The 27548-nt window shown below is 40.2% G+C and overlaps 4 protein-coding genes across 4 annotated transcripts in view; 2 read left to right on the top strand and 2 right to left on the bottom strand.

Moving 5' to 3' along the window:
- Nucleotides 1-9623, bottom strand: part of LOC133448565 (myosin heavy chain, fast skeletal muscle-like) — a 73458-nt gene extending 63835 nt beyond the window's left edge. The window contains exon 1 of the mRNA XM_061727220.1: nucleotides 9614-9623. The gene's annotated coding sequence lies outside the window, so the exon portion shown is untranslated. The remainder of the gene's footprint in view (nucleotides 1-9613) is intronic.
- p4htmb (prolyl 4-hydroxylase, transmembrane b) lies at nucleotides 1729-10684 on the top strand. Its single transcript, XM_061727221.1, has 9 exons — nucleotides 1729-2710; nucleotides 4292-4373; nucleotides 6913-7103; nucleotides 7207-7303; nucleotides 7518-7680; nucleotides 7761-7946; nucleotides 8942-9032; nucleotides 9178-9301; nucleotides 9573-10684. The coding sequence occupies exons 1-9, from the start codon at nucleotides 2363-2365 to the stop codon at nucleotides 9788-9790; spliced, it is 1500 nt and encodes a 499-aa protein (XP_061583205.1). The 5' UTR covers nucleotides 1729-2362; the 3' UTR covers nucleotides 9791-10684.
- Nucleotides 10595-21647, bottom strand: slc26a6l (solute carrier family 26 member 6, like). The gene is made up of 19 exons (XM_061727222.1): nucleotides 21496-21647; nucleotides 21266-21405; nucleotides 20466-20576; nucleotides 20204-20379; nucleotides 19955-20119; nucleotides 19343-19495; nucleotides 18922-19004; nucleotides 18677-18824; nucleotides 18285-18398; nucleotides 14170-14247; nucleotides 13946-14041; nucleotides 13685-13791; nucleotides 13073-13142; nucleotides 12901-12993; nucleotides 12546-12656; nucleotides 11939-12367; nucleotides 11351-11405; nucleotides 11128-11273; nucleotides 10595-10968 (listed from the first exon to the last, which is right to left on the bottom strand). The coding sequence occupies exons 1-19, from the start codon at nucleotides 21627-21629 to the stop codon at nucleotides 10942-10944; spliced, it is 2436 nt and encodes an 811-aa protein (XP_061583206.1). The 5' UTR covers nucleotides 21630-21647; the 3' UTR covers nucleotides 10595-10941.
- Nucleotides 21648-22225: 578 nt separating this feature from the next.
- kbtbd12 (kelch repeat and BTB (POZ) domain containing 12) lies at nucleotides 22226-27414 on the top strand. Its single transcript, XM_061728513.1, has 6 exons — nucleotides 22226-22566; nucleotides 23984-25127; nucleotides 25207-25477; nucleotides 26125-26275; nucleotides 26455-26652; nucleotides 26730-27414. The coding sequence occupies exons 2-6, from the start codon at nucleotides 24049-24051 to the stop codon at nucleotides 26897-26899; spliced, it is 1869 nt and encodes a 622-aa protein (XP_061584497.1). The 5' UTR covers nucleotides 22226-22566; nucleotides 23984-24048; the 3' UTR covers nucleotides 26900-27414.
- The last annotated feature ends 134 nt before the right edge of the window (nucleotides 27415-27548 follow it).

Here is a 27548-nt window from a genome sequence, read left to right on the forward strand (position 1 = left end):
CGTACTCCAAGTTCCAGATGTTTCCAGAGTATCAGTTTGTGACCGGGTGCTACAGGTAATCTCCCTGCAAAGACCAAACTGTTTGGCAGCAACAACAGGATCTTGCCTGCCAGCAGTCAGGTCCAGTTTGTTATCAAAAGGTGAGTAAAATATAAACCAAATAATCTTCACAGACCTGAGCATCAGGGTGCAGATGGATGTCGCCCCTCTTTTATTAACATTTCCTCATTTATGGTACATTTGAACCTGGGTGTTTATTCACTAAATTGTGAGAACTGTTGTTTTTTTAACTTTTAACTGAGCAACTAAAACAAGAGATGCCACCCCGTCTCTGCATGTTCCACATGTGAGATGTATGAAATGCATCCACACAGTGTCCTCAAGGTTTTCAGAAAAAAAATCGTAAAAAATGCCACCGAGAAGTCATATTTACTGTTTAGAAAATAAAATATGAAACAGAGTACTGATGGTTGTTAGTGTAGTGTTAGTGCTGTTGTTAGGCTGTAACACCAGCGACAGAACACACCGCAGCTGGATCCAAGAGACGTCAGCGACATAAACCAGCTCTGCATCCTGACATTCATCGACCTGACTTTACAAGCTAAACACTGTGGAAGAGAAAGCGAAATGGAAACTTCTCAAGGTGAGATTCAAGACATCCTGTCTCATGTCTCCAGATTGCGAGCAAAGTGAAAGGATACTAAAATGCAAATTACCTGTGTGTGTGTGTAACTTCCAAAATGTGATATTTTTCCTGTGTTTTATTGTGTATAAAAGATGCCAATAGTTTTTGTCCTGTGGTGACAAGTCAAAGTTTGTTTTGTAAAAAAGTCTGGCAACTTAAAAAGTATCAAAAGCTTTATAATTCTATTGATAGAGTTCGTTTGGGTTGAATATGCACAATTTCTCAACATCACATGGACTTAAAAATTAATTTACTGACTTTGTAAGGCAACAAGTAACCATGCATACAATAGGGTTTTACCTATACATTCTTTTACACAGTGAGCAGGTTTTTTAATCAAATATAAATCAATGATAGCCTGTAATTGGCAGCGAGTCATCAGTTTGAACGTCAAGAATGTTATTTTAAATGTAATACTATATTAATAATGGTCACCATAAGATCTTTGAAATCGCTTTGTATGTTAAGTACTTTGGGTCTGATATCTACTGTAATATAATTCATGGTAGCGAGCATTTTGAGTGAAAGCCACACACATGTGGGCAAAAACCATCTTCAAACCATCAAAAACCATCTTCATACAAGTATATTCAGTCTGGAGGACCCAGGTTCAAGCCCCTGGATTGCAACCAAAAGTCAACCACCTTGGGCCCCTGAGCAAGGCCCTTAACCCTTACTGCTCCCCGGGCGCCCTGCCCTTTGCATGGCGACCACTGCTACTAGTTCAACTAGAAAATGGGTCAAATGCAGAGAAAAAGAATGTCCCCATTGTGGGACTCTAAGGGAATTAAAAAAAAAAAAAAAAAAAAAAAGTTACAACATAATCAAAGAGTGATTCATTTTCAATTTTTTCATTATTTTAGCAACTTATTTTGTGTGTTTATTGTGTGTTTATAAGTATGCATTGAATTTTGCTCACATGTGTAAGAAACGCATTGGTGACAACAGCCAGTTGGCATCTCTGTGTGGGATAATAAAGGACAGTGAGTGTGTTGCTAGTTTTGGCCGCCAGGGGTCAGTATTGCACGGCGGCCGGACTCTGTTTTGTCAGCGGGGGAGCTTAAGGAAATGGCGTGCAGGCTACTGTAGATAATGTGTTCAAAGGAAGACTGTTTTTTTCCCTCTGTATCCATCGATATTTCGGTCATTTGAGTGACTATTCGTGCAGCCTGGTCCTCGGGTGGACGCCAGGCCAGGTTTATGGAGGAGTATGAGCCGCGTCGCGGTGTCGGATGCGCATTGCGCCGCAGTTGCTGTTGCTGAGGAGGACCGATGCTGCGTAAACAAGACTGTCCGAAGCTGCAGAAGCCGCTGTCTTTGAGCACTTACATGTAATATATTATTATAATAATCACACATTTATGGCCGTCAACAGATGTGTGGAATCGTCTCGAAAGAGTAGGGTATTGATTTCTCCGGATTATTATCGATGTGGATTGTGGAAGGACTTTAGTTTTTATTCTAAGGCAGGGAATTAAGTGAGTGCTATTTAATTATTATTATTATTATTATTATTATTATTATTATTATTATTATTATTATTATTATTATTATTATTATTATTATTATTATTATTATTATCATTTGTTGATTAAACTGGACACCTGCCACTGGGCACATCTGCTGCTTGTGGGCAGCCACGACATGCTGATGTTTCCCCATGAATAACTCATCCAAATGAGTGCCAATAAGCAGGAGCGCGCAGCCGCGGAGGACGCGCCTGCGTCCGGCAGCCTCCCCTCGCCGCTGCGGCCGCCGGCAGACCGCCTGCCCTGCCACAGCAAGAGCAGCGTGTGCTCCCGCTCCTACTTCGTGGTCGTGATGGTGTTCTTTCACGTGTACATCATCAACGTGATATTGCTGCTGTTCTACGTGCACTACAGCAGCGGCAGCAGCGAGGACTCCAGCCGGAGTCCAGACGCGTCCAGCGGCGGCGGCGGCGGCCAGCGCTCCGAGGCGCGGCGGCCGCCGGCCAAGCCGGAGTTCGTGCAGGATGTTTCCCTGACGAGGATCGAGGGCATAAAGGCGAGTCATGTGCTGATGCGACACTCTTGCTTGCATCCCCCACCCCCCCGCCTCCGGTGTCTCTTGCATGCATTGTCTTAAAGGAGCTGTATGTAAGAGCAATAATAAAACGAATCATAAAATGACCCCGATATGTCAACAGCAAGGGCGTAGGTTTGCATAGGGACGGTAGGGACATAACACTACAAACTTTTCAGGTGGCTCAAATTGTCCCCACCAACTTTTAAGCAACCATATTTGCATTATATAATGAATTAGACAATCTTCCCAAAAGTTGTAAGGATAGAATTGACCCTACCATTATTAAGTGAATTATTTTCATTATGTTCAGACTTACATTTACCCCTTTTCGCTTGCTGAATTTGCCGGTCCATTTTTTTTCCCTCAAACGCACGTTTGATTGGCTGATGACTTGACCATTTTTTCCATAATTGCTCAACCCACTGATGCATTTTAGAGATGAAAATAAGGGAAAAAAAGGTGAAAGAGACAACCAATTAAAGCAATGTATTACTCTTGTGGTGAAGGACAATGTAGGCTAACATGTAGTTCCATATATAGGTTAAGTAGTAGTTAAGAGATTATTAATAAGTTAGTATTTATTGTGTAATTTAATATAATTTAAGTTATGTTCAAATATTGCAATTTAAATTGCTAATAAAATCCTGGAATATTCTGAAAGTTTTCAAAATGTTTCTTTAGTAGTTTTTGAAAACAAAGGTTTGAATTGAACCGTGTATCAGGTGAACCAATACACATGAAAGTTAGTATAAGTCAATACAGATTTATTTTGCATTCATCATTTAGCCTATCAATTAATTAGGTTCATATTCGTGACAAATGTAGCCCTGACCCCCGTTCACCCAATCTGTTTGGTCTTATTAATGTCCCGTCCCCAGCAAAAAGTGTACATGCAGGTTATGCTGTTATATCGTCCCTACCAATGTTGAGACCAAACCTACGCCGTTGGTCAAGAGACATTTAAAAATCATGTTCATTTCAAATACTTATGTCACTGACAACAGCACTCAAGCCAGGATATTCCAGTTTAAAAAGAGGAGTTGCAGCCCTCAACTGATGTTTATGTTGTCATTTTTTGTTTTGGCCTGAAGCTCCACCCTCCACCTATCTCCCAATCACCAAGTCAGTATTGTTTCTGAAGCTCCACCCTCCACCTATCTCCCAATCACCAAGTCAGTATTGTTTCGGCATCCGGGTTGCCAGCTCGGCTCTAATTATCGCAGCCATGGCAGCCTACGTTCCTGCTGCATTCTGCAGCCTACCTGGCAACCTCTGGTCGGGGGGAGGAGGGGCAGGGTACACGCCGCTCAACAATATTTTGAAAGTGACTGCAGTACCAGTTTTGGACATTTCTTATAGACGGCTCCTTTAAGCCTCCGCGTTAAATCGACGCTGAGCCTACGCCGTAGTGTTACGGCGTAGCCTACGGCGTAGGGTAACGCGGAACCATAAATCAGCCTTCGCGTAGCCGCAGTACCCTACGCTGTAGGCTCTGCGTTGGTGTAACGTAGAACCATAAATCAGCCTTTACGCACCAGTGAATAATGATCCGTCTTCCAGGTGGGACATGTCCAGAAGGTTTCACTGGTTCCGGGCAAAGTGCACGAGATGCGGACCCTGAGCCTCAAACCGCTTCTGTTTGGTGAGAGACACAGCCCTGGGGTGGCGAAAAATGATTTCACTACATTCATTTCACCACAGGCTCAAATGATCAAACATGTTCTGTAATGTAGCAGATGAAACTTTAGAACATATGTTTTTCCTGTGTCCTGTGTCCAGAAACTTCTGGTTAGAATTAAGAAACTGGTTTCTACTTAGAATAGAGGACATACCAGTCTTTGATATCTCTCATATTTTTTTCTATATAGATCTTGAAGTCGAATGGATCTGCCATAATAAATATAGTTATTCTCATGGGTAAATATCATATTCATTGTAGTAAGTGGAGGAATAGCAAACCCTCCTTTGATTGGTTTTTCAATTATTTTAAATTCTTCTTCTTCTTATTATTATTATTATTATTATTATTATTATTATTAGGTTAATTGGTGATTCTAAATTGCCCGTAGGTGTGAGTGTGAGTGTGGTTGTGAGCATGGTTTGTGTGTTTATATGTGGCCCTGTGATGGACTGGTGACATGTCCAGGGTGTAACCCCTGCCTCTCACCTGAAATGAGCTGGGATAGGCTCCAGCAGACCCCCGTGACCCCGCAAGGGATAAAGCAGGTATAGATAATGGATGGATGGATGGATATTCTTCTTATCCCTAAGAAAAATAGACTCCAACAAAATGGCTAAAAAGATTTGTGACGATATATCTTGTTTTCTGCTTTTTTGATGCATGCCTCAGTCCTTGCTCCTCTTTTTGGCACTTTTGTTTGCCTGATTTTAAATAATACCTTTATAGTTTGCACTTCATAAAAAACCCTGTTTGTCTTTTTATTTCAATATATAGTTAATTGTTTATATAGCTCTATATTTGACAGCATCTCATATTATGTCTACTAAGTATACTATCATCCTTACGAGAAGATGTTTAATTACTGTTCTATGTTGTTTTATTGTGTTCAATAAAGAAGAAGAAAAAAAAAGATCAAACAGGTTACTTCCACTGATGGAAACAATAACTCAGGAGACACTTTGGCTCATTACGCTCATCAGCACCATAAAGATGTGTGTTACTCAATGGTCACCTGACCAATACAGTCTAATCTGCATGATCATAGTGATCATAGGGCATGATCATAGACACTCTAATTAATTGCTTTCTGCTCTCTTTCCATTCTGAACAAGATCAACTATGGGCTTATGGCTGTCTGAGGTTGAAAATGAACGGCGGTTGACAAGTGTTTACCAGGCATGACAATGGAGAGGGCAAGTGCAGATCAAAATAGGATGTTTATTTTGGTAACTTAAATAATGAACACAAGCAAAACAAAGTAGACATGGTGCTGGCAGGGAAGAGCACCCAGACATAGTGAGTTTTATCCTGTGGCTCTTATAGGGTATCAGGTGCTTCCCTTATGACTGGCTGCAGCAATCAGAGACATGCAGTAAAGCAATCAGCCAGTAGTATGCAGTATAATATATATAATATAATATAATATAATACAATATAATATAATGATATATAGTATGCAAGCCCATCACACTTCATAAACAAAGTAGTGCAATAGGCCCGTTTAGACATAACAGTTCAACATCTAAATTATTAAATGATTTACTGAATGCATGTAGTTAATAGTTTAAATTGTTCTTTAATACTTTACGTATGGTTACATTTTTTACGTATTTTTTTTACATTTTTTAAGTTTTACAGTTAAATGTAACAAAAAAACAGATGTAAATGTGTCATCATTCATAACTATTGACGCACTCTTAAAATGAGACTGAAAATGTCTCAGCCTGGTATTTTGTCAAATCACTTTTTTTCTTACTTTGTTTTTAATGTTTAGATCAGGTGACTACAAAGAGCAAAGAATAACATTCACTTTGTAGCTCTTAAGATACCGGTAATCCAGTTCAGGATCATTATCCCATTCTGGAAACACTTCTCATTTTGGCTTCAGTTGTTCGACAGATGATGTTATGTTTGTTTTTAGAATATACTGGTTAAAAAAAAAGAAAACAGAAAGGGAAAAAATATTCCTCCACCAATAACTTTATCACCAAGTGCGGCAGGAACCCGAAGCATGATAAATCATGTTTTCTTATGATAAATATCCTGTAACAGGCATGTCATTGCAGGTGTGGCTGCACTGTTTTAGCTCTGTAGAGACTAACAAATCTTCCTGAAAGTCGAAAGCAGTCAAATGGAGGTTTCTATTTGCCCATAGTTACCCCAAGTAGTTCTCTGTGGAAGGTTTCCTTCATCTTCTGAACCCAATCCTGACCTCCAGTTTTCCTGTTCACTGGTATTTCCAAATTACGTCACAAACTGAGGAAATATCTTCCAGAAAACTCTCTGCAGTCCACTAATAGCAAATGCACCTTCTGGGCATTAGTTATTTTTTTCAGAGATGAGCAGCAGCCTATAGCTGATGACTCTAAAGATGAGGTTTGAGGAGTCAGAGTGTCATGAAGTACAGATGTTTACTCATTTGATTCATAATTGTCTCATTTGAGTTTCCTCTCTAACACCACAAACAATAAGCTCTTCTATGCCACGTTTGTTTTTACAGAGATCCCTGACTTCCTGTCAGAAGACGAGTGTCGTGTAGTAATGCAGCTGGCACAGCTGAAGGGTTTGATGGAGAGCCAGCTGATGGTGCAAGAAGGTCAAGAAGAGCTGGCCAAGGAGCTCAACCTCAGCCCAGAGGAGATCTTCAATCTCCTCGATACCAACCACGATGGACAGTTGCAGCTCCATGAGGTGTATGTCCATTTGTGTATGTCTTGTAGTGCGTAGCATGAAGCAGTGTTTTGCTTCAGATGTTTTTTACCTCATTCCAGCTTTGCTGCTGTGTCTCCAACAGATCTTGACACATTCTCGCGTTAGAGATGGCATCTGGCTCACACCAGAAAATCTGCGCGAAATCTATGCCGGGCTCAAAGCTGACAAAGATGGTGACGGTAAGAGAAAAAAAAACACCTCATTGTTCATTTTGAGGTTTAAATAAGACTTTTGAAATATCTTACGTGTTGACTCAGCTGTCATCAATTTAATTTGGCAGTCAGTTCTGCTGAGGTTGCGGAGCTGGTGGGGCTGGTGGAGCTGTGTTGGACTAATGTGTGCAACTAAAAAAAATGCAAACATGTTTGTTGTGCATTATTATATTTGGGATAGATTTGCTGAGTCTGGAGGAGTTCAAACTTCTAAGCGCCGACGCCTTCCAGCGCTTCCTGCTGCAGCGAGGGGTGAAAAGGAGTCAGTTGGTGCGGAACAGCAGGCACACCTGGCTCTATCAGGGAAAAGGAGCACACCGGGTCCTCCAAGACATTAAGGACAGGTAAGGAAGACATGTCTTTAATGAAGATTCAAAAGCATTTTCTTGCTATCTATTTATAACCGACTACTTTCCAACCAAAGGGTGACACGGCTCACTCAGCTCCCGCCCGCATTAGTGGACCTCAGTGAACCTCTGCAGGTGGTTCACTATGAACAGGGAGGACACTACCATGCCCATCATGACAGCGGACCCGTCTACCCTGAAACAGCATGCACGCACACGCGCCTGGTGGCCAACACCTCCACTCCTTTTGAGACTTCTTGCAGGTGAGGTATTAACCGAGCTCCCTGAAGCAGCGTTTCCTGACAAATAATTCCGTCAGCATTCAGGTGCAAATTCTTCTGTCCGTTGTCATTACTAAACCGCGTGTTGATGCTCCACCGTGAAACCTGGCATGTTAATTCTTGTGACTCAAGGCCGTCTGCTCGCAGAGGTGTCAAAAGTATTCACATTCATTACTCAGGTAGAAGTATAGATACTAGAGTTTAAAAATACTCCTGTAGAAGTTGAAGTATCAACTCAAGTTTTTTACTCAAGTAAAAGTGTAAAAGTACTGGTTTCAAAACTACTTAAAGTATAAAAGTAAAAGTAATGTAAGGGGGAAAAAAGCCATTAAGGACAAAAGCCATTGAAAATGAATGCATCTTAGTATAATGCAAATATATTAAAGAACCATGTATGTGTACTATTGAGCATTAACATGTGTTTCAGAGAGCAGAATATATGATGACTAGTTGTCTATAAGTATTGTAATGGTGCAAAAAGTCAAACTTCAGCGGCATGTTATCATTTATCCTAACCTTTATTGGAATGTACATCCAAGTTTAGTTGCAGGAATCTGAGGGAACGGATGTAAGAACAAAACTGGACAAGAACATCTGAAACAACCACAACCAAATTCTCTCTATCCAGATGGAGCAATTTAACTGGATAGTTTTTTTTTAAGGCCGAAATGAAATAGAGTAACGAGGCTGTTTCTAAAATGTAAGGAGTAAAAAGTACAGATAATTGCGTGAAAATGTAAGGAGTAAAAGTAAAAAGTCACCTGAAAAATAATTACTCCAGTGAAGTATAGATAACCAAAATTTCTACTTAAGTGAGGTAACAAAGTATTTTTACTTCGTTACTTGACCCCTCTTGTCTGCTCGGAAAAAGATCACCTGCTTTCCACTTGTCTGCCAAGTGTTTGTAAATGTGGGCCTGTGTACTGTTTGTGTGCAGCATACCGACGTGTGTGTGTCAATCTGTGTCGCACACTTAGGTACATCACTGTTCTCTTCTACCTGAACTCTGTTGATGGGGGCGGGGAGACTGCCTTCCCAGTGGCAGACAACAGGACCTATGATGAAGTGGTGCGTAAATGTGTACAGAGTGCTGCAGAAGCACAACGCTCGTAGCGCGCACGTCTTTCGTGTCTGCGTTAACTCGCTTGTTTGTCAGTGAGTTCATGGAGTCTGAAGTCGTGAACGCTTGGCTGAGTTTGAGTGTGTATTCTAGTCCCTTATACAGAATGACGTGGATCTTTTGGACACCAGGAGAAACTGTGACAAGAGCAACCTGAGAGTGAGGCCTGCAAAAGGCACGGCAGTGTTTTGGTACAACTACCTCTCTGATGGAAAGGGTAAGTAAATTGTAGCACAACCACATATTTTCCATTTGTATGACACTTAAAATCTGCTTTTAGGAATTAATTGCAGAAATATAGAAAACTGTAGAGGACTGTTTAACTTACAAAGGGACACGCTAGTTTAATAGTTTATATTTATAAATATATATATATATATATATATATATATATATATATACATATATATACACACAGCGACAGAGAGAGAAGGTGCTGCAAATTAAAGCCAGACATGTGACATGTTTTCATATTTTTTCCTCCTCAGGTTGGGTGGGGGACCAGGATGAATATGCCTTGCATGGAGGCTGTGTGGTCACCCATGGCACTAAGTGGGTTGCCAATAAATGGATAAACATTGATCCGGACTTCCAGCGGCAAGCTCGTTATCAGCAGTTGGTGTCACAGCTGCCTGAAGATGAGGATGATGAAGGTCTGACTATGAACACAGACGTCCAGAGTCCCAGCATCCATCAAGAATTGTAGCTTATAGACCAAATATACATTTTGAAGAAAAAAAATATATACATGTATATATTCCTAGCCTTCCTCAGTCCTGTGCACAACATTTTTCGGAGTCATCCTCTGTGGCCAATTTGTAGATGCAAGATTGATTCAGGGAATGAGGTCACAGAGGGTTTATGCAACAGCGAAGAGATGCATTTTAATACTGCTATCCTGTTATTCTGTTTTATTTATCAATGGTATGTCACACTGAAGCCTCTTGAGGCATTGTGTCTAAAAGTGTCTGAACGCATGTAAGATTTAATTACATCCAGCAGCACAGTTTCAGATTGCAAAAAATACTTCCCTTTCCATCCACATCTTCCAATCATGGAGAAGCTGAAGTGGCAGATAAAACATAGAAGGCTGATGCTACACAGAGTGTGTCAGATATGGTGTGATATACTGGAAGTGTGAGGATGGATAGGATTGGCTTGTTCTATGATAACATAGTGATTCCTATTTCCAAGTCCATTAGCACTGATCAAAACATAGTTATGAATATTGTGTTGGCTTTCTGTCACTACATTCTCCCAACTGTCACACACTGGGAGTAAATAGCATTTTTGTTTGCATGCATTACCTTTACAAATGTTACTGTTCCTAATGAGCAACCAGGAATAATCTGCAGTTGAAAACTGCAGTGTCTGCCATTACCAAACGAGAGGTCACACCCCTCAGTGTGATGCATGATGCCTTGTACTTGTCTCTTGAATCCATCCTTACTGTTTTGTCATAGAATGCACAACAAATCCAAATGCACAAGATATTGCTCAGATGTCCAGATTTCATTTTATTTATTTATTTATTTATTAAGTGTTTAAAAGGCACTGACCCACTGTTCCTCTCTTAATAAAGTTAAACTAAGCTCATGTATCCCCAGTGTCAGTCTTTCTTTTACATAACTTAAACAAAAAATGTATAAAAATGACCTCAAGTCAACAGTAAAATGAAAGCAGAAAGCAGAGACATTACAAAAAAATGAAAAAAAAAGAACATTAACATACATGCAGTTACTTAATTCAAGCTTCACTCTTTGCTTGCATCCTTTAATTTGCATATACATTTTCTCAGCTTGTGATTTTCCATCCATTTCCATCTTCTGTGCTCAATTTCCGGATCTGTTGATGAGCTTAAAATTTTGTGCTATTGTGCAGGGCCTGAAATCAAAAAGTTTTGAGATTGTCAATTATTTAAAATGGCACAAGTGTCAACTAGTTCATCTGCAGCAACTGCAAAATCTGACAGTGAATAGACAGCTAATTGTGTCTTTGGAGACAATTGTGTCATATATCTTGTCATGGGCCTTCAACACTCACCGCTGTCGGGTCATATCTGGGGAAGGATGTAGCTCCGTGGTGGTTGAGACAGTAGAGCACAGCATCATGAACAGAGGCAAAAAGTTTCCTCTTTGTTATTGTCTCAGAGAAGAAGTCCCCACGCTCTAACTGTTCAACCACAGATGCTGAGGAGGGGAGAATTTATGAGTGATGAAGTGTACTTTTGCAGTACAGGCTTGAAAAAGTGAGAAGGTGCACTGACCTTGACAACCAGCAATGTAGATCTCCACATCAATCTCACTGAAGTCCTGGAAAATCTGTTGATACAAAGATATTTCATATTTATCCTCTTACCTTTAAATAAAATGTATTTTACAAATAGACTGCAACACATTTTAGGAATGGATTGTGTGAAGTGTTTTCTGATGTCTTTTGTTGTGAACTGGTACTTGCCAAGCAAACTGTACTGACCCGGATCTAATAATCGAATCCTGTCAGATGCTACCCAGTCTTACCGAGTAACCAGGTTTAATTTAAATGAAAAAGTTACAATTATACTCACATTCAGACAACTGAATTTGCCATTTTTTTCAAAGTAAAGGACGTCATGATGATACTTTCAGCAATTAGGAGGTGATAAAACCTATAGTATGTGCATTGAAAACTGTCCCTGAACCTCGTTGTAAAACTAGTGGTTATGCTTATAAAATTATAATATATTGTTTGCTGAATGCATTTGAAGCCTGAATAATTTAAAAATATGAGTTTTTTCTTTTTAGCTTTCCAGAAAAAGGAAAATTTCAGGACATTTGAGGCCTTTTTTGTCTCATCTCATTGTTTTACTACTTGCATTTTTCATAGTCTTTATAGCCACTGTGTCAGTGAAGTTGGCTGTGGACAAGTCGAGGATGATGGAGTGAATGTCCCAAGTCCACTTGCCCAAGGACCCAAGAGATACCCGCTCCAGGTCACGACTCAGGGTGTCCTCACTGCTGGAGCCCAGAGTGGTGGTGTCCCCATCCTGCATCTCCGACATCCACCCTAAACTGGTGCAATCTGGATCTCCTCCTTTCAGGTACTCCCACCTGGAATTACCATCAGGTGTTCGGGGGCTTGTTGGGATTACAAACACTGTCCCGTTGTCCCTTTCGGTCCAGCCTGGCTCCTCCTTCTCTGAGATAGTCCCATCTATAGATGTGTCTGTCCAGCAGCCATCCTCTCCCTCCACTGAGAACTCTGGTAATCCAGACAACTGTTTAGCTTCACGCTGTGCACGTTTCTGAGGTGTATTAGGAGAAGAACATTATTTTAGATTCAAAGTTTTGAGCCATTGATTAGACTCTCTAAACCTGACTAATGTTTAGAGAGTCACTATGCTAGTGATTTTAATGTTTAGTAAATTTTGACAACAATAGTCAATAATACAGCCATCAAACTGATCATCTCCTGTCTATTACCGCTCTCTTGGCCTGCCTCTTTGCCCGTCTTTCAGCCCTCCTTTCTCTTCTTCTCTGTTTGGCCTCCTGCCTTCTCTTATAGATTATCATTTTACTGATGTCAAGCCCACTCTGAAAACAGATAACAAAGAGTGAAATATTACCGCACTAAAAAACAGAGCAGCAAATACAAAGAAACAAGGAAAGACAAGTATCAATCAAATTAACAGTCAAAAATGATCATGGGGATATTTATTACAATGCTGTAACATTCGCTGGGTAGAGTAGCATATCAATCAATCAGATTACTGGGCAGTAAAAATGGTTTCTAGCTGCAGCTCTGGAACTGAGATAACTGTTAGTAAGGAAAACAAACCTTTTCTTTTAGGGCTTCGAGGTAGAGATCTGCATTCGCAAAATACACTGTAGCGGATGAGCGGAATATCGTAATACCTGGAATATCTTGTGCCTGTCGAGGTTAGAAATATCATTAGCTCCATTTGCAGCCAGCACAGAAAGAAATCCCAAACTAAACAAATCTGTTTCACCTCTCCATGCGTTTCCATATCCACATATAGTTCTGTACCTGGAATGTTTCCTAGAACTGAGTACGTGGGCCTAAAAAAACAAAAGAACTAAATAAAAACAATGTACTCCTGCACAAAGTATTTCAGGGTTTATACAGCAATCCTTATGTTAAATTTAATAACAATTTAATACCTTTTTCACTACCTTCAGATTTAAAAAAAAAAACTGTCACAACATTAAGTGTTAATCACGGACCTTTTAACATTACAGTAATACAGAACTATAGAACACTATACAGAACAGATTTATAGACTCATTGATGTTGACCAGATGTTTCACATTTATTTCACTTTGTGAATGACAATAAAATAGACTGCTTAAAATGTAAAAGGTAAAAAAATAATACCAATTTAAAAAAAAAATACCTCTGACAGTGAATTTAACACTTTTAATGGCCTTAAATTTGGCAATTTTCATTTATCACTTTTTAATACTTTTTAAAACCCCGCGGAAACCCTGTATTTGGACTTATCTGGCAGCCCAACATTGAATATTAACGTTGCATCTCTCTGACTCAGATACTGCACAAAGAAATAGACTGTGACAAAGTGCAGACTGCAGAGCGATCTTACAGCTGTGTCCTGAAGATAACTGTGAAAAGAGCAAACGTGATGGATGCCGCCAGACCCATATCCAGATTGAGGAGCATTGTCGAAACCCAGGTGACCAACCACACCAACTAGATGAAGCAAAAGAGGAGAATGGCTTATTATTCAATTCCGGAAGACAAATGAACATGGATGATTCATTACAAAGTTCTATATCTGCTAACATTACAGATATTTTAAAATGATGTAGTACAGAGTGATCACATTAGTCATTAATCCTCTCACCAGATCAATTTTGCTGCTCCTCCACAATGTAACAATATCAGAGTACTGCTTGAACATCCCCTTCAAATTTACAAAGACAATAGCTGCAAGGACGGCCTAAACAACATGAATAATCAGACGTGCATACACAAATGAAATAAATATACATGTGAACTTTCATATAGTCTGTAATGTGAGCTACATATTAACTGCAAAATTGGCAAAAAGTGTTGGAGCAGTTTAACCTTTGGCAGCTCCTGGAACAGCGGTCCTAGTTTGAGTATCGTCATAAACACAATTAGAGCTGAGGTCACTCCAGCCATCTGCAAAAATGGAACATCAATGTTATTACATTTGTCTGTTACCCTACGTTCACACTGAAAGCGTCAAAAATCTCCTGACGCCAGAATCTCGCTGTTTGGAGCGTTCACACCGAAAGCGGCATGTACTGTCGACGCCTGCAGTGGGCGGGGCTTGAAGCTGCGCTGCAGAACTGGAGGGAACAGTGGGAACAGCCTACTCATATAGCGTACACATCTTCAGTTTCCTATTTCACCATAGATCACACTTTGGGACGCCTTCTTTATGTCCGTGTAGATAAGAGTGAGTTTGATGCTCCTTAACAAGTTTGGTCCGCGGATCAACATCAACCGCCAGAGCCCCTTGCGCCCGGTGAACCATAAATCCGCCTAGGCTGATTTATGGTTCCGCGTCACAGCAACGCAGAACCGACGGCGTAGGGTACGCGGCGACGCACACCGCACTGCAACCCTACGCCGTCGGCTACGCCGTCGATTTAACGCGGAACCATAATTCAGGCGAAGCTGCAGTCTGTCTGCGCTGATCACTGACACTGGGTCGGAGCGGATTTGGTCATGATGTTTAAACTGTGTTTTGTGATTAATAAGCACGGGTTTTAATTATTTTTCGTTGGATCAATGTAGCAAATAAAATCGTTGGGACCACCCAGCTCCTCAACCATCAGATACGTGTTTCACATGAGCAGTTCAGGTAAAACGGCAGTCAAATCAGCAAAAATGTCAGTTTGCTGGATGAAATATATTAATTCATGATAAAAACAGTTTGTTAGTGCACAGCTCTGCTCATGTGTGCATTTGAATGAGTGTACGTTTGTGTGTACATGAAAGTACAATCTCTGCATTGAGGCTTCTCGCTTCGGGAATCCCGGTCTGTGATTGGACGCTGCCTCGGTGTCGCCGCTGCTCATTTGCATAAAGTTCAGATTTTTCAACTTCAAATTGACGCGCCGCCCCTGCCGCTCCTCGACGCGCGTTTTCATAGACAATGAATGGCAGCCGGCTGCCTATGACGCCGTTGACGCTTTCAGTATCAACGCAGGGTTAGTATATTTCTCACATGGCAACATGAATGTCCAATATTTGATGGCATGCAAACATTTATTACATACTGTACTAAGCACATTGTAGCACTTATAGGTTTTGAACTAAATGTGTCCTGGGGGCGGGTGCTAGTCTAGTGGCTACAGGGGAGGGCTTGGGTCTGGAGGACCCAGGTTCAAGCCCTGGAATGGCAATCAAGATGAACCAACTTGGGCCCCTGAGCAAGGCCTTAACCCTAATTGCCCTAATTGCTCCATGGTGTGTGTGTTTCAGATGTAAGTCGCTTTGGATAAAAGCATCTGCTAAATGACAGTAGTAGTAAATAAGACAAGCCTTTTCTTGAAAAAGCAGCCATCTGGACAATCAGTTAGAATTAACGGTGCCCTCTCAGAAATGGTAACCATGTCTTGTTCACTATCACAAATGCAGAGTTTTAAACTGCATGCTGTTATGCAACCTGTCTGAAGGCCTAAAGCTCAAGTCAGTCAGTGCTGGTACTCAGACATAACCCTTGCTTTGGAGATTTCTCTTAACTGTCTGATTCCATTTATTGCATCATTGCATTGTATATTAGCTGACCCACATTCCTACCCTTTTACTGTCAATATATGTCTGTGTATATATATATATATATATATATATATATATATATATATATATATATATATATATATATATATATATATACACACATACATATCGTTAGGCTAATAGCATAATTGCCTAATTCTAAGGCATTCAAATACAACTTAGACAATTATGCTATGAGGCTAACGATATATATATATATATATATATATATATATATATATATATATATATATATATATATATATATATATATATAATATCACCGTGCAATATGCTGTAACAATGCACCTCCCAATAATCTAATCATATCTACCTCATTCTGCTGCACCTCTCACTTTTTAAATATTATATACAGTTGTATGAAAAAGTTTGGGCACCCCTGATCATTTTCAAGATTTTCCTTTATAAATCATAGGTTGTTCGGATCAGCAATTTCAGTTAAATATATCATATGGCAGACAAACACAGTGCAATTTGAGAAGTGAAATGAAGTTTATAGGATTTACAGAAAGTGTGCAATAATTACTTAAACAAAAGTAGGCAGGTGCATAAATTTAGGCACCCTTGTTGTTTTATTGATTTGAATACATTTAGCATTAATTATTGGAACACAACAGTTGTTTGTTCAGTTCATTGACCCTTCACCTACATACACAGGTGAAGCCGATCATGACAAAGGGTATTTAAGGTGGCCTGTTGTAAGTTGTTCGCCTCTTTGCATCTTCTTTGAAGAGTGGCAACATGGGAGCCCCAAAACAACTGTCAAATGACCTGAAAACAAAGATTGTTCAACATCACGGTTTAGGGGAAGGATACAAAAAGCTAGCTCAGAGATTTCAGCTGTCAGTTTCCACTGTAAGGAACATAGTGAGGAAATGGAAGACCACAGGCACAGTTCTAGTTAAAGCCCGGAGTGGCAAGCCAAGAAAAATCTCAGATAGGCAGAGGCGAAGGATGGTGAGAGCAGTCCAAGTCAACCCACAGACCAGCTCCAAAGACCTACAACATGATCTTGCTGCAGACGGTGTCACTGTGCATCGTTCAACTATTCAGCGCACTTTGCACAAGGAGATGCTGTATGGGAGAGTAATGCGGCGGAAGCCTTTTCTGCGCACACGCCACAAACAGAGTCGCTTGAGGTTTGTTACAGCACATCTGGACAAGCCAGCTTAATTTTGGAATAAGGTGCTGTGGACTGATGAAACTAAAATTGAGTTATTTGGACATAACAAGCGGCGGTATGCATGGCGGAAGAAGAACACAGAATTCCAAGACAAACACTTGCTACCCACAGTCAAATTTGGTGGTGGTTCCATCATGCTGTGGGGCTGTGTGGCCAGTGCAGCTACTGGCAATCTCGTTAAAGTTGAAGGTTGCATGGATTCCAGTCAGTATCAGCAGATTCTTGCCAACAATGTTCAAGAATCAGTGACAAAGTTGAAGCTGCGCCGGGGCTGGATACTTCAACAAGACAACGACCCTAAACACTGCTCAAAGTCTACTAAGGCATTCATGCAGAGGAACATGTACAACGTTCTGGAATGGCCATCTCAGTCCCCAGACCTGAATATTATTGAAAATCTGTGGTGTGATTTAAAGCGGGCTGTCCATGCTCGGAAACCATCAAACCTGACTGAACTGGAGATGTTTTGTAAAGAAGAATGGTCAAAAATACCTTCAACCAGAATCCAGACCCTCATTGGAAGCTATAGGAAGCGTTTAGAGGCTATTATTTCTGCAAAAGGAGGATCTACTAAATATTGATGTAATTTTTCTGTTGGGGTGCCCAAATTTATGCACCTGCCTACTTTTGTTTAAGTAATTATTGCACATTTTCTGTAAATCCTATAAACTTCATTTCACTTCTCAAATAGCACTGTGTTTGTCTGCCATATGATATATTTAACTGTAATTGCTGATCCGAACAACCAATGATTTATAAAGGAAAATCTTGAAAATGATCAGGGGTGCCCAAACTTTTTCATACAACTGTATATGTTATTAAGAGCTGTCATTACCATGTCTACCTCAGTACTGCTGCACTTTTCACTTTTTTAAATTGCATGTATGTTAATAAGTGCCACATTTGTTTGTTCACTGTACATTTGTTTATTTACTGTTTTTACTTTTTAAATCTGGGTACAGTGAGCGAAATAACCAGAGTCAAATTCCTTGTCGGGCATGCTCAAACTTGGCCAATAAAGCTGATTCCGATATATATACTGATTATATTGCATTAAACATTTCCCCTAGTTCTAATATTTAATGTGAAACATATTGATATTGAACATTTTTAAATAGTTGAATGATTTGCAAATCATCGCGTTCTGCTTTTATTCACAATCTTCCTGCCTGTCTTGACTTGTGTGATATGTGATGTGATGTTGTTGCTTCTGTTGGTCACGTACTTGAGTTTTACCTCCAGTGGTCTCTTGGATGAGACTTCGAGACATGGAGGAGCAGACGGAAAAACACTGAAAGAAGCCTCCCACTGCATTACTGAGACCGAGCGCCACAAGCTCCTGCAGCAGGATGGACACAAAGACAAAAGGAGTTTAAAAGCAGTAGTGAAAGGATGAAAAACAGTATGGTGCATATTTATTATTTTGTGGCTCTAGTGGCATTTATTTCAAAGCTGGCTAGACAGGAAATGGGTAGAGAACGAGGGGGGAAAGACACGCAGTAAGGAGCAACAGGCTGGGATTCTAACCTGCGCCTGACGATCAAACTATCCAGGGCTCCAATATGGTGCATATTTAGTACACAGGCTGCGGTTTTGAGCCATTTAACATACGTTCACCTGATTACTGTCCACCTTGTATCCGTGTTTCAGCGCAAATGTTTTTCCTAGTGAAATAGAGATGGCATATCCAACAATGGCCAGGGCAAAAGCGTCGCCAATCACTTCGCCAAAAACACTCACATCTGGTACACTGGGAGAGCTTAAACTGGCACACAGGAAAAACAGGGGAAAAACAAGAAACTAATTAGCACAAAAAAGCTGGAAGTTTGATAAAAGTACCATCATGCAAATCCAATACTCACCCGCTTGGAATTTCTCCAACAACTGAAATGGTGTAGTTGCTGTTCAAGTGCGCATGGGATGATATCAGTGTGCCTGCCACAATCTAATGCATACAAACGAAGGATGTGCAAAAAACAACAACAAAAAATGACAAAAATACACAAAAAAAACCAACATTTCACCATATTTCTAACTCTATAACATCAATCATTACAGAGTTATCAATCATAGACTAGACTTGTGGACCCAATTATTATTCCCAGATTAGACATTTTTGCTGATAGGTGCACAAATGCAGAGGCCCAGCAGACCCCCCTGCTGATTCAGCTGCGTATTTCCACTGTGTCTGTACTTTTTCAGTGCTGCATCATCAGCAGCAGCATAAAGTGCAGAGGTAAAAACAAGGAAGAGGCCAGAGTGTGTTTCCATGTGTCAACTGACTGTGATGAGCTCCACTGGGATGGGCACTGGCAGCTTCGCACTGAGGAACGAGTTGAGCTCTTTGGCTGCAATTAGAATCACCATCGTCACAGCGCTGACCACGACCGTGGGGATATGAGAGTGTGGCAATAAGGAACAAACATCCACCAGAGTCTGAAAATCAGAAATGGCAAAGCACTGGGGTAGTTATGGAGGAATCATTCATATATGACCCAAACACACATGACTTTGTTTGTCTGAATTACATTTATTTGATGTTGTTGCAGCTCAGACTCAGGCCACAAAGGGTACAACTGTTTTCAAACATACTCAGGTACACTCTTCAAGCAGCAAAGAAGCTTCGGGGGAAATCTGTGTTAATTGAATATGAATATCAGTCTGAAAGCTCAAAAAAACAGTGCATAAAAAATTCAGAAGAACCTCAGTGATTCAGTGATTGAGTTTTAAAGCATTTGGCCAACACACAATGAAAACAGATACAGCTGAACTGTGTGTGTACTGTATATATTGTATTGGATTTTGTGTCTGCTGCCACAGACAAAGCAATTAGGTCAGGGCATTTTTTTAAATAACACACCAGTGCAAGCAGAGTCAATACTTGATCATACTCACATAGACCAGAGACAGCGGGCCACTAAACCGTGTGGGGGAAACTCCAAAGATGTACTTCAGTTGTGCCACTACAGCATGTGCTGCAGCAGCTGTTGTGTACGCCCGAACCAGAGGCTCAGACAAGTACGTCCCCACAAATCCAAACTTTACCACACCCAGCAGGACCTACGGACACAACCATTTTCTGCTGTAAGGGCAAAATAGAGACGTGGTTTATGACTTATATTTTATGTCTTATTTATTGCAAACCTGAATTAGTCCTCCCAGGACAGTCGTCGCAGCTGCCACCTGAACCCTGTACGCGTCCCGGGCAGTTATATCCACCTCTGCAGTGACATTGGTCCCATTTGTTATGAGGAAGTCCCCATCTGGAGCAAGTCTCTCTGTGACACTACCCACCATGATGCTGAGCACCGTAAATGTACCTGAAGTCAGTTAAAGATACAGTGGAAAGTTATTATATGGGATTTCAAAAGTTCCTGAAATTATTTTTTATCACTACTGTACTTACCAATGGAAATATGGCGGGATGTTCCAAAAAAGAAGTAGACTAATGCTGGATAGAGCGATGAATAGAGCCCGAATACTGGAGGTACAGAAGCCAGCAACGCGTATGCCAAACCTGTGGGATATGCAATACAAGTTCCGAAGCATTTCTGAGGGCTCAGCCTTAAATAATTTGGCCTCACTAGATGTGCAGTAGGGATGGGCGGTATGGACTAAAAAATGTATCATGATCATTTCTGGCATTTATCCTAATAACGATAAAAATTACGATTAAAAAAATACCAATTCAACTCCACCTTTTTAACTATAAATCTATCACCACATTCAGTCTTTGGAGCCCCCAAAGCACTGCTCTAAAAGAATACTAAATGCTACTAAACTACACCAATTAAATTGAAGTAATAAAAACCAATTAAATAAGTTACACATGTACTGTAAAACTGGAATGACTCAGATCTGCCATGTTTGTTACACAAACACGTATCAACGGGAATTTATCCATCCTTCCTTCTTTCTTTCTTTCTTTCTTTCTTTCTTTCTTTCTTTCTTTCTTTCTTTCTTTCTTTCTTTCTTTCTTTCTTTCTTTCTTTCTTTCTTTCTTTCTTTCTTTCTTTCTTTCCTTTCTTCCTTCCTTCCATAAATCAGCTTTACACAAAAACGTCATCAACGAGAATTTATCGTTTTCACTCCGAGATGACAAATTCTTACCGTGGGGAATTTTTTTGACGGTATATCGTGAACGGTAAAATATCGCCCATTCCTAATGTGCAGTTCAATTAAATCCAATTTGTTTTACTGTCATACCTTGTGGCAGGTGCATAATGCCCACACTGATCCCAGAGACGAGGTCTGGCATGCCATAATCCCAGACCGAGTACTTGGGCAGCCAGTACAGCACAGGAAAAGTGCTCATCACACTTCGCTTCAGTTTAGGTACTGAACATCTGTAAAAGCACAAACTTAAGAGTCTTTATACTGGCAAATGTTTTAAATTCAGTAAAGAAAGGTTTCTTGTAAAAAAAAAAGCAGTTTACCTCAAAGAATCTTTCAGCTGTTCAGTTACAGGCGGATGGATGTCTGAGTATGCTTTTCTCCGTGTCACCTCTTCTAGTCTCTGCTCATCCAGCACTTCCCTCTCTACTCGGTACTTCCCTAATCTAGTCTCCATTTGAGAGAATCTTTTGATCTATTAAATATTTGGGAAAAAAACTAACTTTTCCTGTAATGTATACTGACCAACTAAACCAGATACTACTGCTGTCAGAACAAAGGGTGCATTTGCTTTTGTACTCCAACTCGCCTTAATGGTTAACTACAGTCAGGATGTCGGGGCAGAGCCGTGACAAAGGATGGACGGCAGCAACAACCAAAGGATATGATTTTGCCTGAAAATGGAAAACGATCACCTCCGACTGCAATTTTCCACAGCCACATCCTGCCACTTATTTCCATCGATTCAACAACAAAAATGAAATGAATGAAACATGAAATATCTTTGAGCACTCAACTTGTGAACGGATGGTCTGTCTTAAAGATGAATCTAAACATATGCATGGTGGTTGTTACAGCAGCCTAGAGAGTTTGACTCTTATAGATGAAACTTTGCAGGGGATAAATACAAGTGAACATACTGTATATGTTTGCGTGGTCTTTAAAAGACCGCTGTCATGAAATCTGAATCAGAGCTTACAGCTGTTTCCGTCATTTGAGAGCTGCATGCACGTGACAAAGGCAAGAAAAAATAAGGGAGTGTAGGGTACCCCTAAACCAAGAGCAATACTATACTAATGAAACAAAGCATTATTAATCTCATTTATCGCTCTGACTGCTTCAGAAATCTTCTGTTTTCTCATTTCTTAGATCTCCCTGACCCAGTTACAAACTGTCTGCCACAACAGTGTCTATTTTTGGGTTCACAGCTCAGAGGGCAGTAGCATTGGAGGGGCTACATGCCTTTGCCTTGCATTTGCTCAGATATCTCTAACCAGCCTGACTTGCACATTCTGCAAAACAGACGTGTTACCTGAAGAACAACATGGACATTTACTGGGCTTTTTAGACAGGAGAAGATCGCTGTCAATCGATTTGAAAAGCTGATGACTTTGGTAAGACTTTTAAACAAACTATTGCTCAATGTTGTCTCCTGAACAATTAACTAAAGCCTGTATAAACTATGCTTGGGGTTATTCTGAATATTTTCTTAATTAAAGTGAAAGCTTCCTTTGCTTTTTGTTAATACAGTCATTACAAGAATACTTATTTTCTACATTCATAATTTGTAAATATTTTATTCATATTTTTTTTTTTTTTTAATTTTACTCTTCCTTTATCTTAATAAAACTTTAGATTCAGAAGCTGTTTGTAAAATGCAAGTGGGAATATCAGGCTCTTGAAATGGCTGAAAACAGAATTGTAAACACTGCCAAGTGATTTTTTTCCACACGTTATTTTGAGCAAAGTGAACTAACGCTCACAGGAGGGACTGTTTTGCATCAGCAGTATAAACTCTTGCAAGTTTCTAGAACAACAAATTAATCCTTACACTACAGTCACTCAGAAAATTGATGAATCCCGTAAAATGGAGGATTTTCCAGCTGTGAAAATCTCTGTTTCATCATCCGCCACTTGTGAGGTGATATTTCAAGTTACTAAATATAAAAAAACGTTTTTTTGGAGTGTTTTAAGTAAATTATGTGGTTTTAAAAGAGGTATTCACTGTATTGTGAACACTGTGCAAGGAAAGAGTAAGTACACTCTCGTAAAACTGCAGTTTGATATGATTATTTCTAGGCCTGTGTTGAAAAAAATCGATTTCCCAATTCTAAATCGATTCTCATATTAATTCCTAAAAATCGATTCATATGTCTAAAGATCGATTTTTTTTTCTTTTATTTATTTATGTAATTTTTTTTTCATCATTACATTACAACTTTTGGTTATTTTTTTGTTTATCCCCAAAAAAGGAATGTTTTGTTGGACACGAGAATAACTGGTGTCATATTTTTGCCTTTAAATATGTTTAAAGGTATGAAAACATTAAAGTGTTAGGTTATAATTGCATAAATTGTCTATATTTCATTACTTTATATACTGTCTTGGGGTTACATTTGCAAAAAATGCTAAAAACCAAATGCTCAAAAATTAAAAACCAAAATAGACCGAAAATGGAACAAATAAAAACGGAATGTGGGAAAAAATAAAACCGAATTCATCCGTCTCTGTTTCCTCCCTGGATCTGTTTGATAATTCTGACCCACGATGTTTCTGAAAGCAGTTCTATCAGCATTCTGGGAGGTGATTGGTCCTTACAGCATCATTAGCTGCCAATACTTGCTGTTTAATCTCAATATAATATTAGTAGTAATATTTTGCATAACTACAGTCATATAATTCAAGCAACAGCTCAAAAAACAGTTTTAATAACACTAACCCAAATCAATATCGGAATCGAATCGAATCGAATCAAATCTTGACATTTGAATCGATCCCCAGCCCTAATTATTTCTTTGTCTATTTTTTCAGAGACAACCTCAGTATTGGTTCTGGGTGTGTAAAGCCTCTTGTCTAACTTTGCAAATATTCAGTTCATGAAAATGGAACTCACCGCCAAGCATGGATTGGTGCTGCTCAGTCAGCTGAGGAAGATGAGGGAGGTCGAGCACCTGACGGATGTGGTGCTGGTCGCTGAGGGCATCAGCTTCCCCTGCCACAGGGTTGTGCTGTCTGCGTTTAGTCCATACTTCCGTGTCATGTTCACATGTGGTCTGCGTGAGTGCAACACCAGAGAAATATTCCTGCGAGACACCCCTGCCGACAGCCTGGCTCTCCTCTTGAACTACATGTACTGCTCAGATCTTCCTCTAACTAATGCCAATGTGCAAGGCATCTCTATTGCAGCTTTTCTCCTGCAGATGGATGATGTCTTTGTGCGCTGTCAGCAGCACATGACTGAGAACATGGATGCCTCCAACTGTCTTGGTGTGTATACCTTCGCCCGAGACCTTGGTGCGGAGGACCTAGCTGACCACGCTCAGCGCTTCCTGAGACAGTATTTTGTCCAGGTGTGCAACAATGAGGAGGTTGTGGAGCTGGAGGCCCATCAGCTTGGAAAACTCCTGAGTTCTGATGACTTAAATGTGACGCGAGAAGAAACAATCTTGGATGTGGTTCTTCGCTGGGTCAAACACGTCCCTCTGATGGATGGAGAAGTACGCAGCCGTCATCTTCCAGAGCTTCTGAGGAAGGTTCGTCTGCAATTGATCAACCCTGACTACCTGAGGGAGGCGATGAAGAGAAACACAGCACTCCTTTCTGATGCTGAATGTCTAGAGATGCTGAATCAAGCTTTAGACGCTGCGTCAATGCATCCTTCAGCTGCACCACGCAAACTGAAGCTGCGATATGGCATGGAGACCACAGATCTGCTGCTCTGCATTGGTAATGAAAGTGGTGGGATCAGGTCAAGATATGGCAACTACTCAGAGCGCAGCTTTTGCTATGCCCCTTCCACAGGCCGGACCTACTACATCACCTCCCCTCGCTATGCGGAGGCTTTGGGGTATGTGTGCGCTGGTATTGTCACTGAAACAAACAACATAATCGTTGCAGGAGAGGCAAGTGCACGTAGGATGGCCCGACAGAAAGACTCGAATGTTGAGATCTACAGGTGAGAAGATGTGACACATTTCACACACCTCCTAGAGCTGCTTAGATGGCACTGATCTGTGATGTGATTGTGTTTACAGGTATAAAGTGGAGGCCCAAGGAAGCTGGGACAAACTGACAGCAGCAGAGTACCGTGACTCTTATGCTCTGGGATCTCTGGGTGACACTTTGTACCTCTTAGGCGGGCAGATGAGACTTAAGAACCAGTTTCTCATCACTAACTGTGTGGAGCGATGGTGTCTGCAGGGAGGACCCTGGAGGAGTGCAGCACCTCTTCCTATGCCTCTGGCATATCACAGCGTGGTCACAATGAAAGACAGACTCTATGTGATGGCCGGCCGTACACCACAGGTGAAGCAAACAACATCTTTACCTGGAAATGACTCATTTACTTTAATAATGAAATTTAGATCATTAAACTTCTACTGAGCGCTACTACTGTGTCTGTGTGAGACTCCCTCTCTAACTGCACCAGGGTTATAATAGTTTTGAATTTTTCATTTTAGTTTAGTTTTATTTCGTTTTGACTTTTTCTCCTTCAATTCAGTTAGTTTTAATTCGTTTTTAGTGTGGGTTTGCTAGTTTTTATTAGTTTTTATATTTTCAAAAATGCTTAGTTTTAGTTTAGTTTTTATTAGTTTTAGTTTTAGTTTTGACGTCACGGACCGTGAGGCGTTCAGGTGCCGTAGCTGCCAGTTGGAGAGAAACGGCCAGAGCAGAATAAATTGATCAAACCAAGAGTCTTATATTGACAGGGATGAAAACCGAGGAAATTATATCTATAATTTCAGTTCGTTTTAGTTAGTTTTCTAAACACGTAATATAGTTTCAGTTAGTTATCGTTTTTGTCTTTTAATTTTCGTTTTTATTTAGTTCAGTTAACGAAATAATTTTTTAAATTTTAGTTTTCGTTATTTCGTTAGTTTTCGTGAACGATAATAACTCTGAACTGCACCTACTCTGATTTATCATTCACTTCCTCTACTTCAACCTTCCAGTCATACCGCATGGATGATGAGCCGGACCGCCTCAGTAACCGCCTTCTGGAGTATGACCCAAACACAAACAAATGGACAGAGCTGGGTCCTATGAAGTACTCAAAGTACAGATGCAGCGCTGTTGTGCTAAATGGAGAAATCTATGTGATCGGTAAGCTCCTTCGTTTTTTTGTTTTTTAAATTGACTTGGCAATAAATAAGGAATGATTTTTATCGCATATCCCTGATGTTTTCGAATTTACACCCCTGGAGAAGCCTATGAAGATGCAAGTTTCTGTTGGTGTTGTTTTATTAAGCTGTTTTATTTCTCTCTGTTTGGTGATTTTGCAGGAGGTATTGGATGTGAGGGTGTGGACCGTGGACAATCGCGTCGCTGTCTGGATGCTGTGGAGATCTACAATCCAGATGGAGATTACTGGAGGGATGGACCTCCTCTACCATGTCCCCAACTCTCACTGCGTACCAATGGCTCTAATGCGGGAGTGGTGGAAGGAAAGATTTATGTTTGTGGATATTACAAAGGAGCAGGTAGTGAAAGAATATCTATATACACTTGTTTCCGGTCATAATACGATTCTGTGTCTTAACTCCCTGTCTCTCCTCAGATCGCCATGATGATATAACAAAGGACATTCTGGAGTTGGATCCATGGGAGAACCGGTGGACAGTGGTGGCTCGGCGTGCGCTGATGCATGACAACTATGATGTCTGCTTAGTGGCAAATCTTAACCCAAGAGGACTCATGTCTCCACCTGCAGACTTAGTCAAACTGTGACACCCAGCTGTCAGATCAAAGTCTGTGTGGGAAAATAAGTGAAGGATATTAACTATTAATGCACTTATTGCTTGGCCAAAGGCATTCATCATTTTTCAGGCAGAACAGGTCTTAGTGCCCTGCTTGTAAAGGTGTGTGCTTAACGGCTTACTTGCACACTGGTAGGAAGAAAATTATTTTGTAAATACAGTCCTTTTGTTGCTTATTGTGGAGCCTATTACCTGAAACCTGCAGCTGTGTACCACACATCCGGAAGAAGCTATTATTAATGGCACCAAAAAATTATTTCCTTTACATATTTTAATAGCGATTATATTTTTAAAAAAATGTCTTGCTTTCATGCAAGTTAAACAAAATGATGTCTGTTTTGCAGGATAAACACTAAAGCTTTTTGATGTTTACAGTAGTGGCACTTAAGTAAATCTTGATTGTTAATTTATTTACTTGTACTTTCTTGGTTAAGCACCACAAAAACATGCCATTGCTTTTAAAAAATAAATTTGCACTTTAATCAGGGCATGGCTGTAGTCTGTTATAAATTGATACTCTACTAACAAACTAACAGTCCTGTTACATTATACATGTTCAAATGTGTCTAGTTTATTTCTTAACCATACTAAAGATGTGTCAATTATCAAATATCCTTTTT

Source organism: Cololabis saira, chromosome 8 (assembly GCF_033807715.1).
Source record: "Cololabis saira isolate AMF1-May2022 chromosome 8, fColSai1.1, whole genome shotgun sequence".
Lineage (NCBI taxonomy): Eukaryota > Metazoa > Chordata > Actinopteri > Beloniformes > Belonidae > Cololabis > Cololabis saira.

Excerpts from the sequence above, each read along its gene's own strand:
- p4htmb (XM_061727221.1), top strand. The coding sequence starts at position 2,363 with ATGAGTGCCAATAAGCAGGAGCGCGCAGCCGCGGAGGACGCGCCTGCG. Across the intron at positions 4,374-6,912 it reads CCTCAAACCGCTTCTGTTTG|AGATCCCTGACTTCCTGTCA; the intron begins GTGAGAGACACA and ends TTGTTTTTACAG. Across the intron at positions 9,302-9,572 it reads CTACCTCTCTGATGGAAAGG|GTTGGGTGGGGGACCAGGAT; the intron begins GTAAGTAAATTG and ends TTTCCTCCTCAG.
- slc26a6l (XM_061727222.1), bottom strand. The coding sequence starts at position 21,629 with ATGGAGACTAGATTAGGGAAGTACCGAGTAGAGAGGGAAGTGCTGGAT. Across the intron at positions 21,406-21,495 it reads CAGCTGAAAGATTCTTTGAG|ATGTTCAGTACCTAAACTGA; the intron begins GTAAACTGCTTT and ends GTGCTTTTACAG. Across the intron at positions 18,399-18,676 it reads ACAAGGTGGACAGTAATCAG|GAGCTTGTGGCGCTCGGTCT; the intron begins GTGAACGTATGT and ends ATCCTGCTGCAG.
- kbtbd12 (XM_061728513.1), top strand. The coding sequence starts at position 24,049 with ATGAAAATGGAACTCACCGCCAAGCATGGATTGGTGCTGCTCAGTCAG. Across the intron at positions 25,478-26,124 it reads TGGCCGGCCGTACACCACAG|TCATACCGCATGGATGATGA; the intron begins GTGAAGCAAACA and ends TCAACCTTCCAG. Across the intron at positions 26,653-26,729 it reads TGGATATTACAAAGGAGCAG|ATCGCCATGATGATATAACA; the intron begins GTAGTGAAAGAA and ends GTCTCTCCTCAG.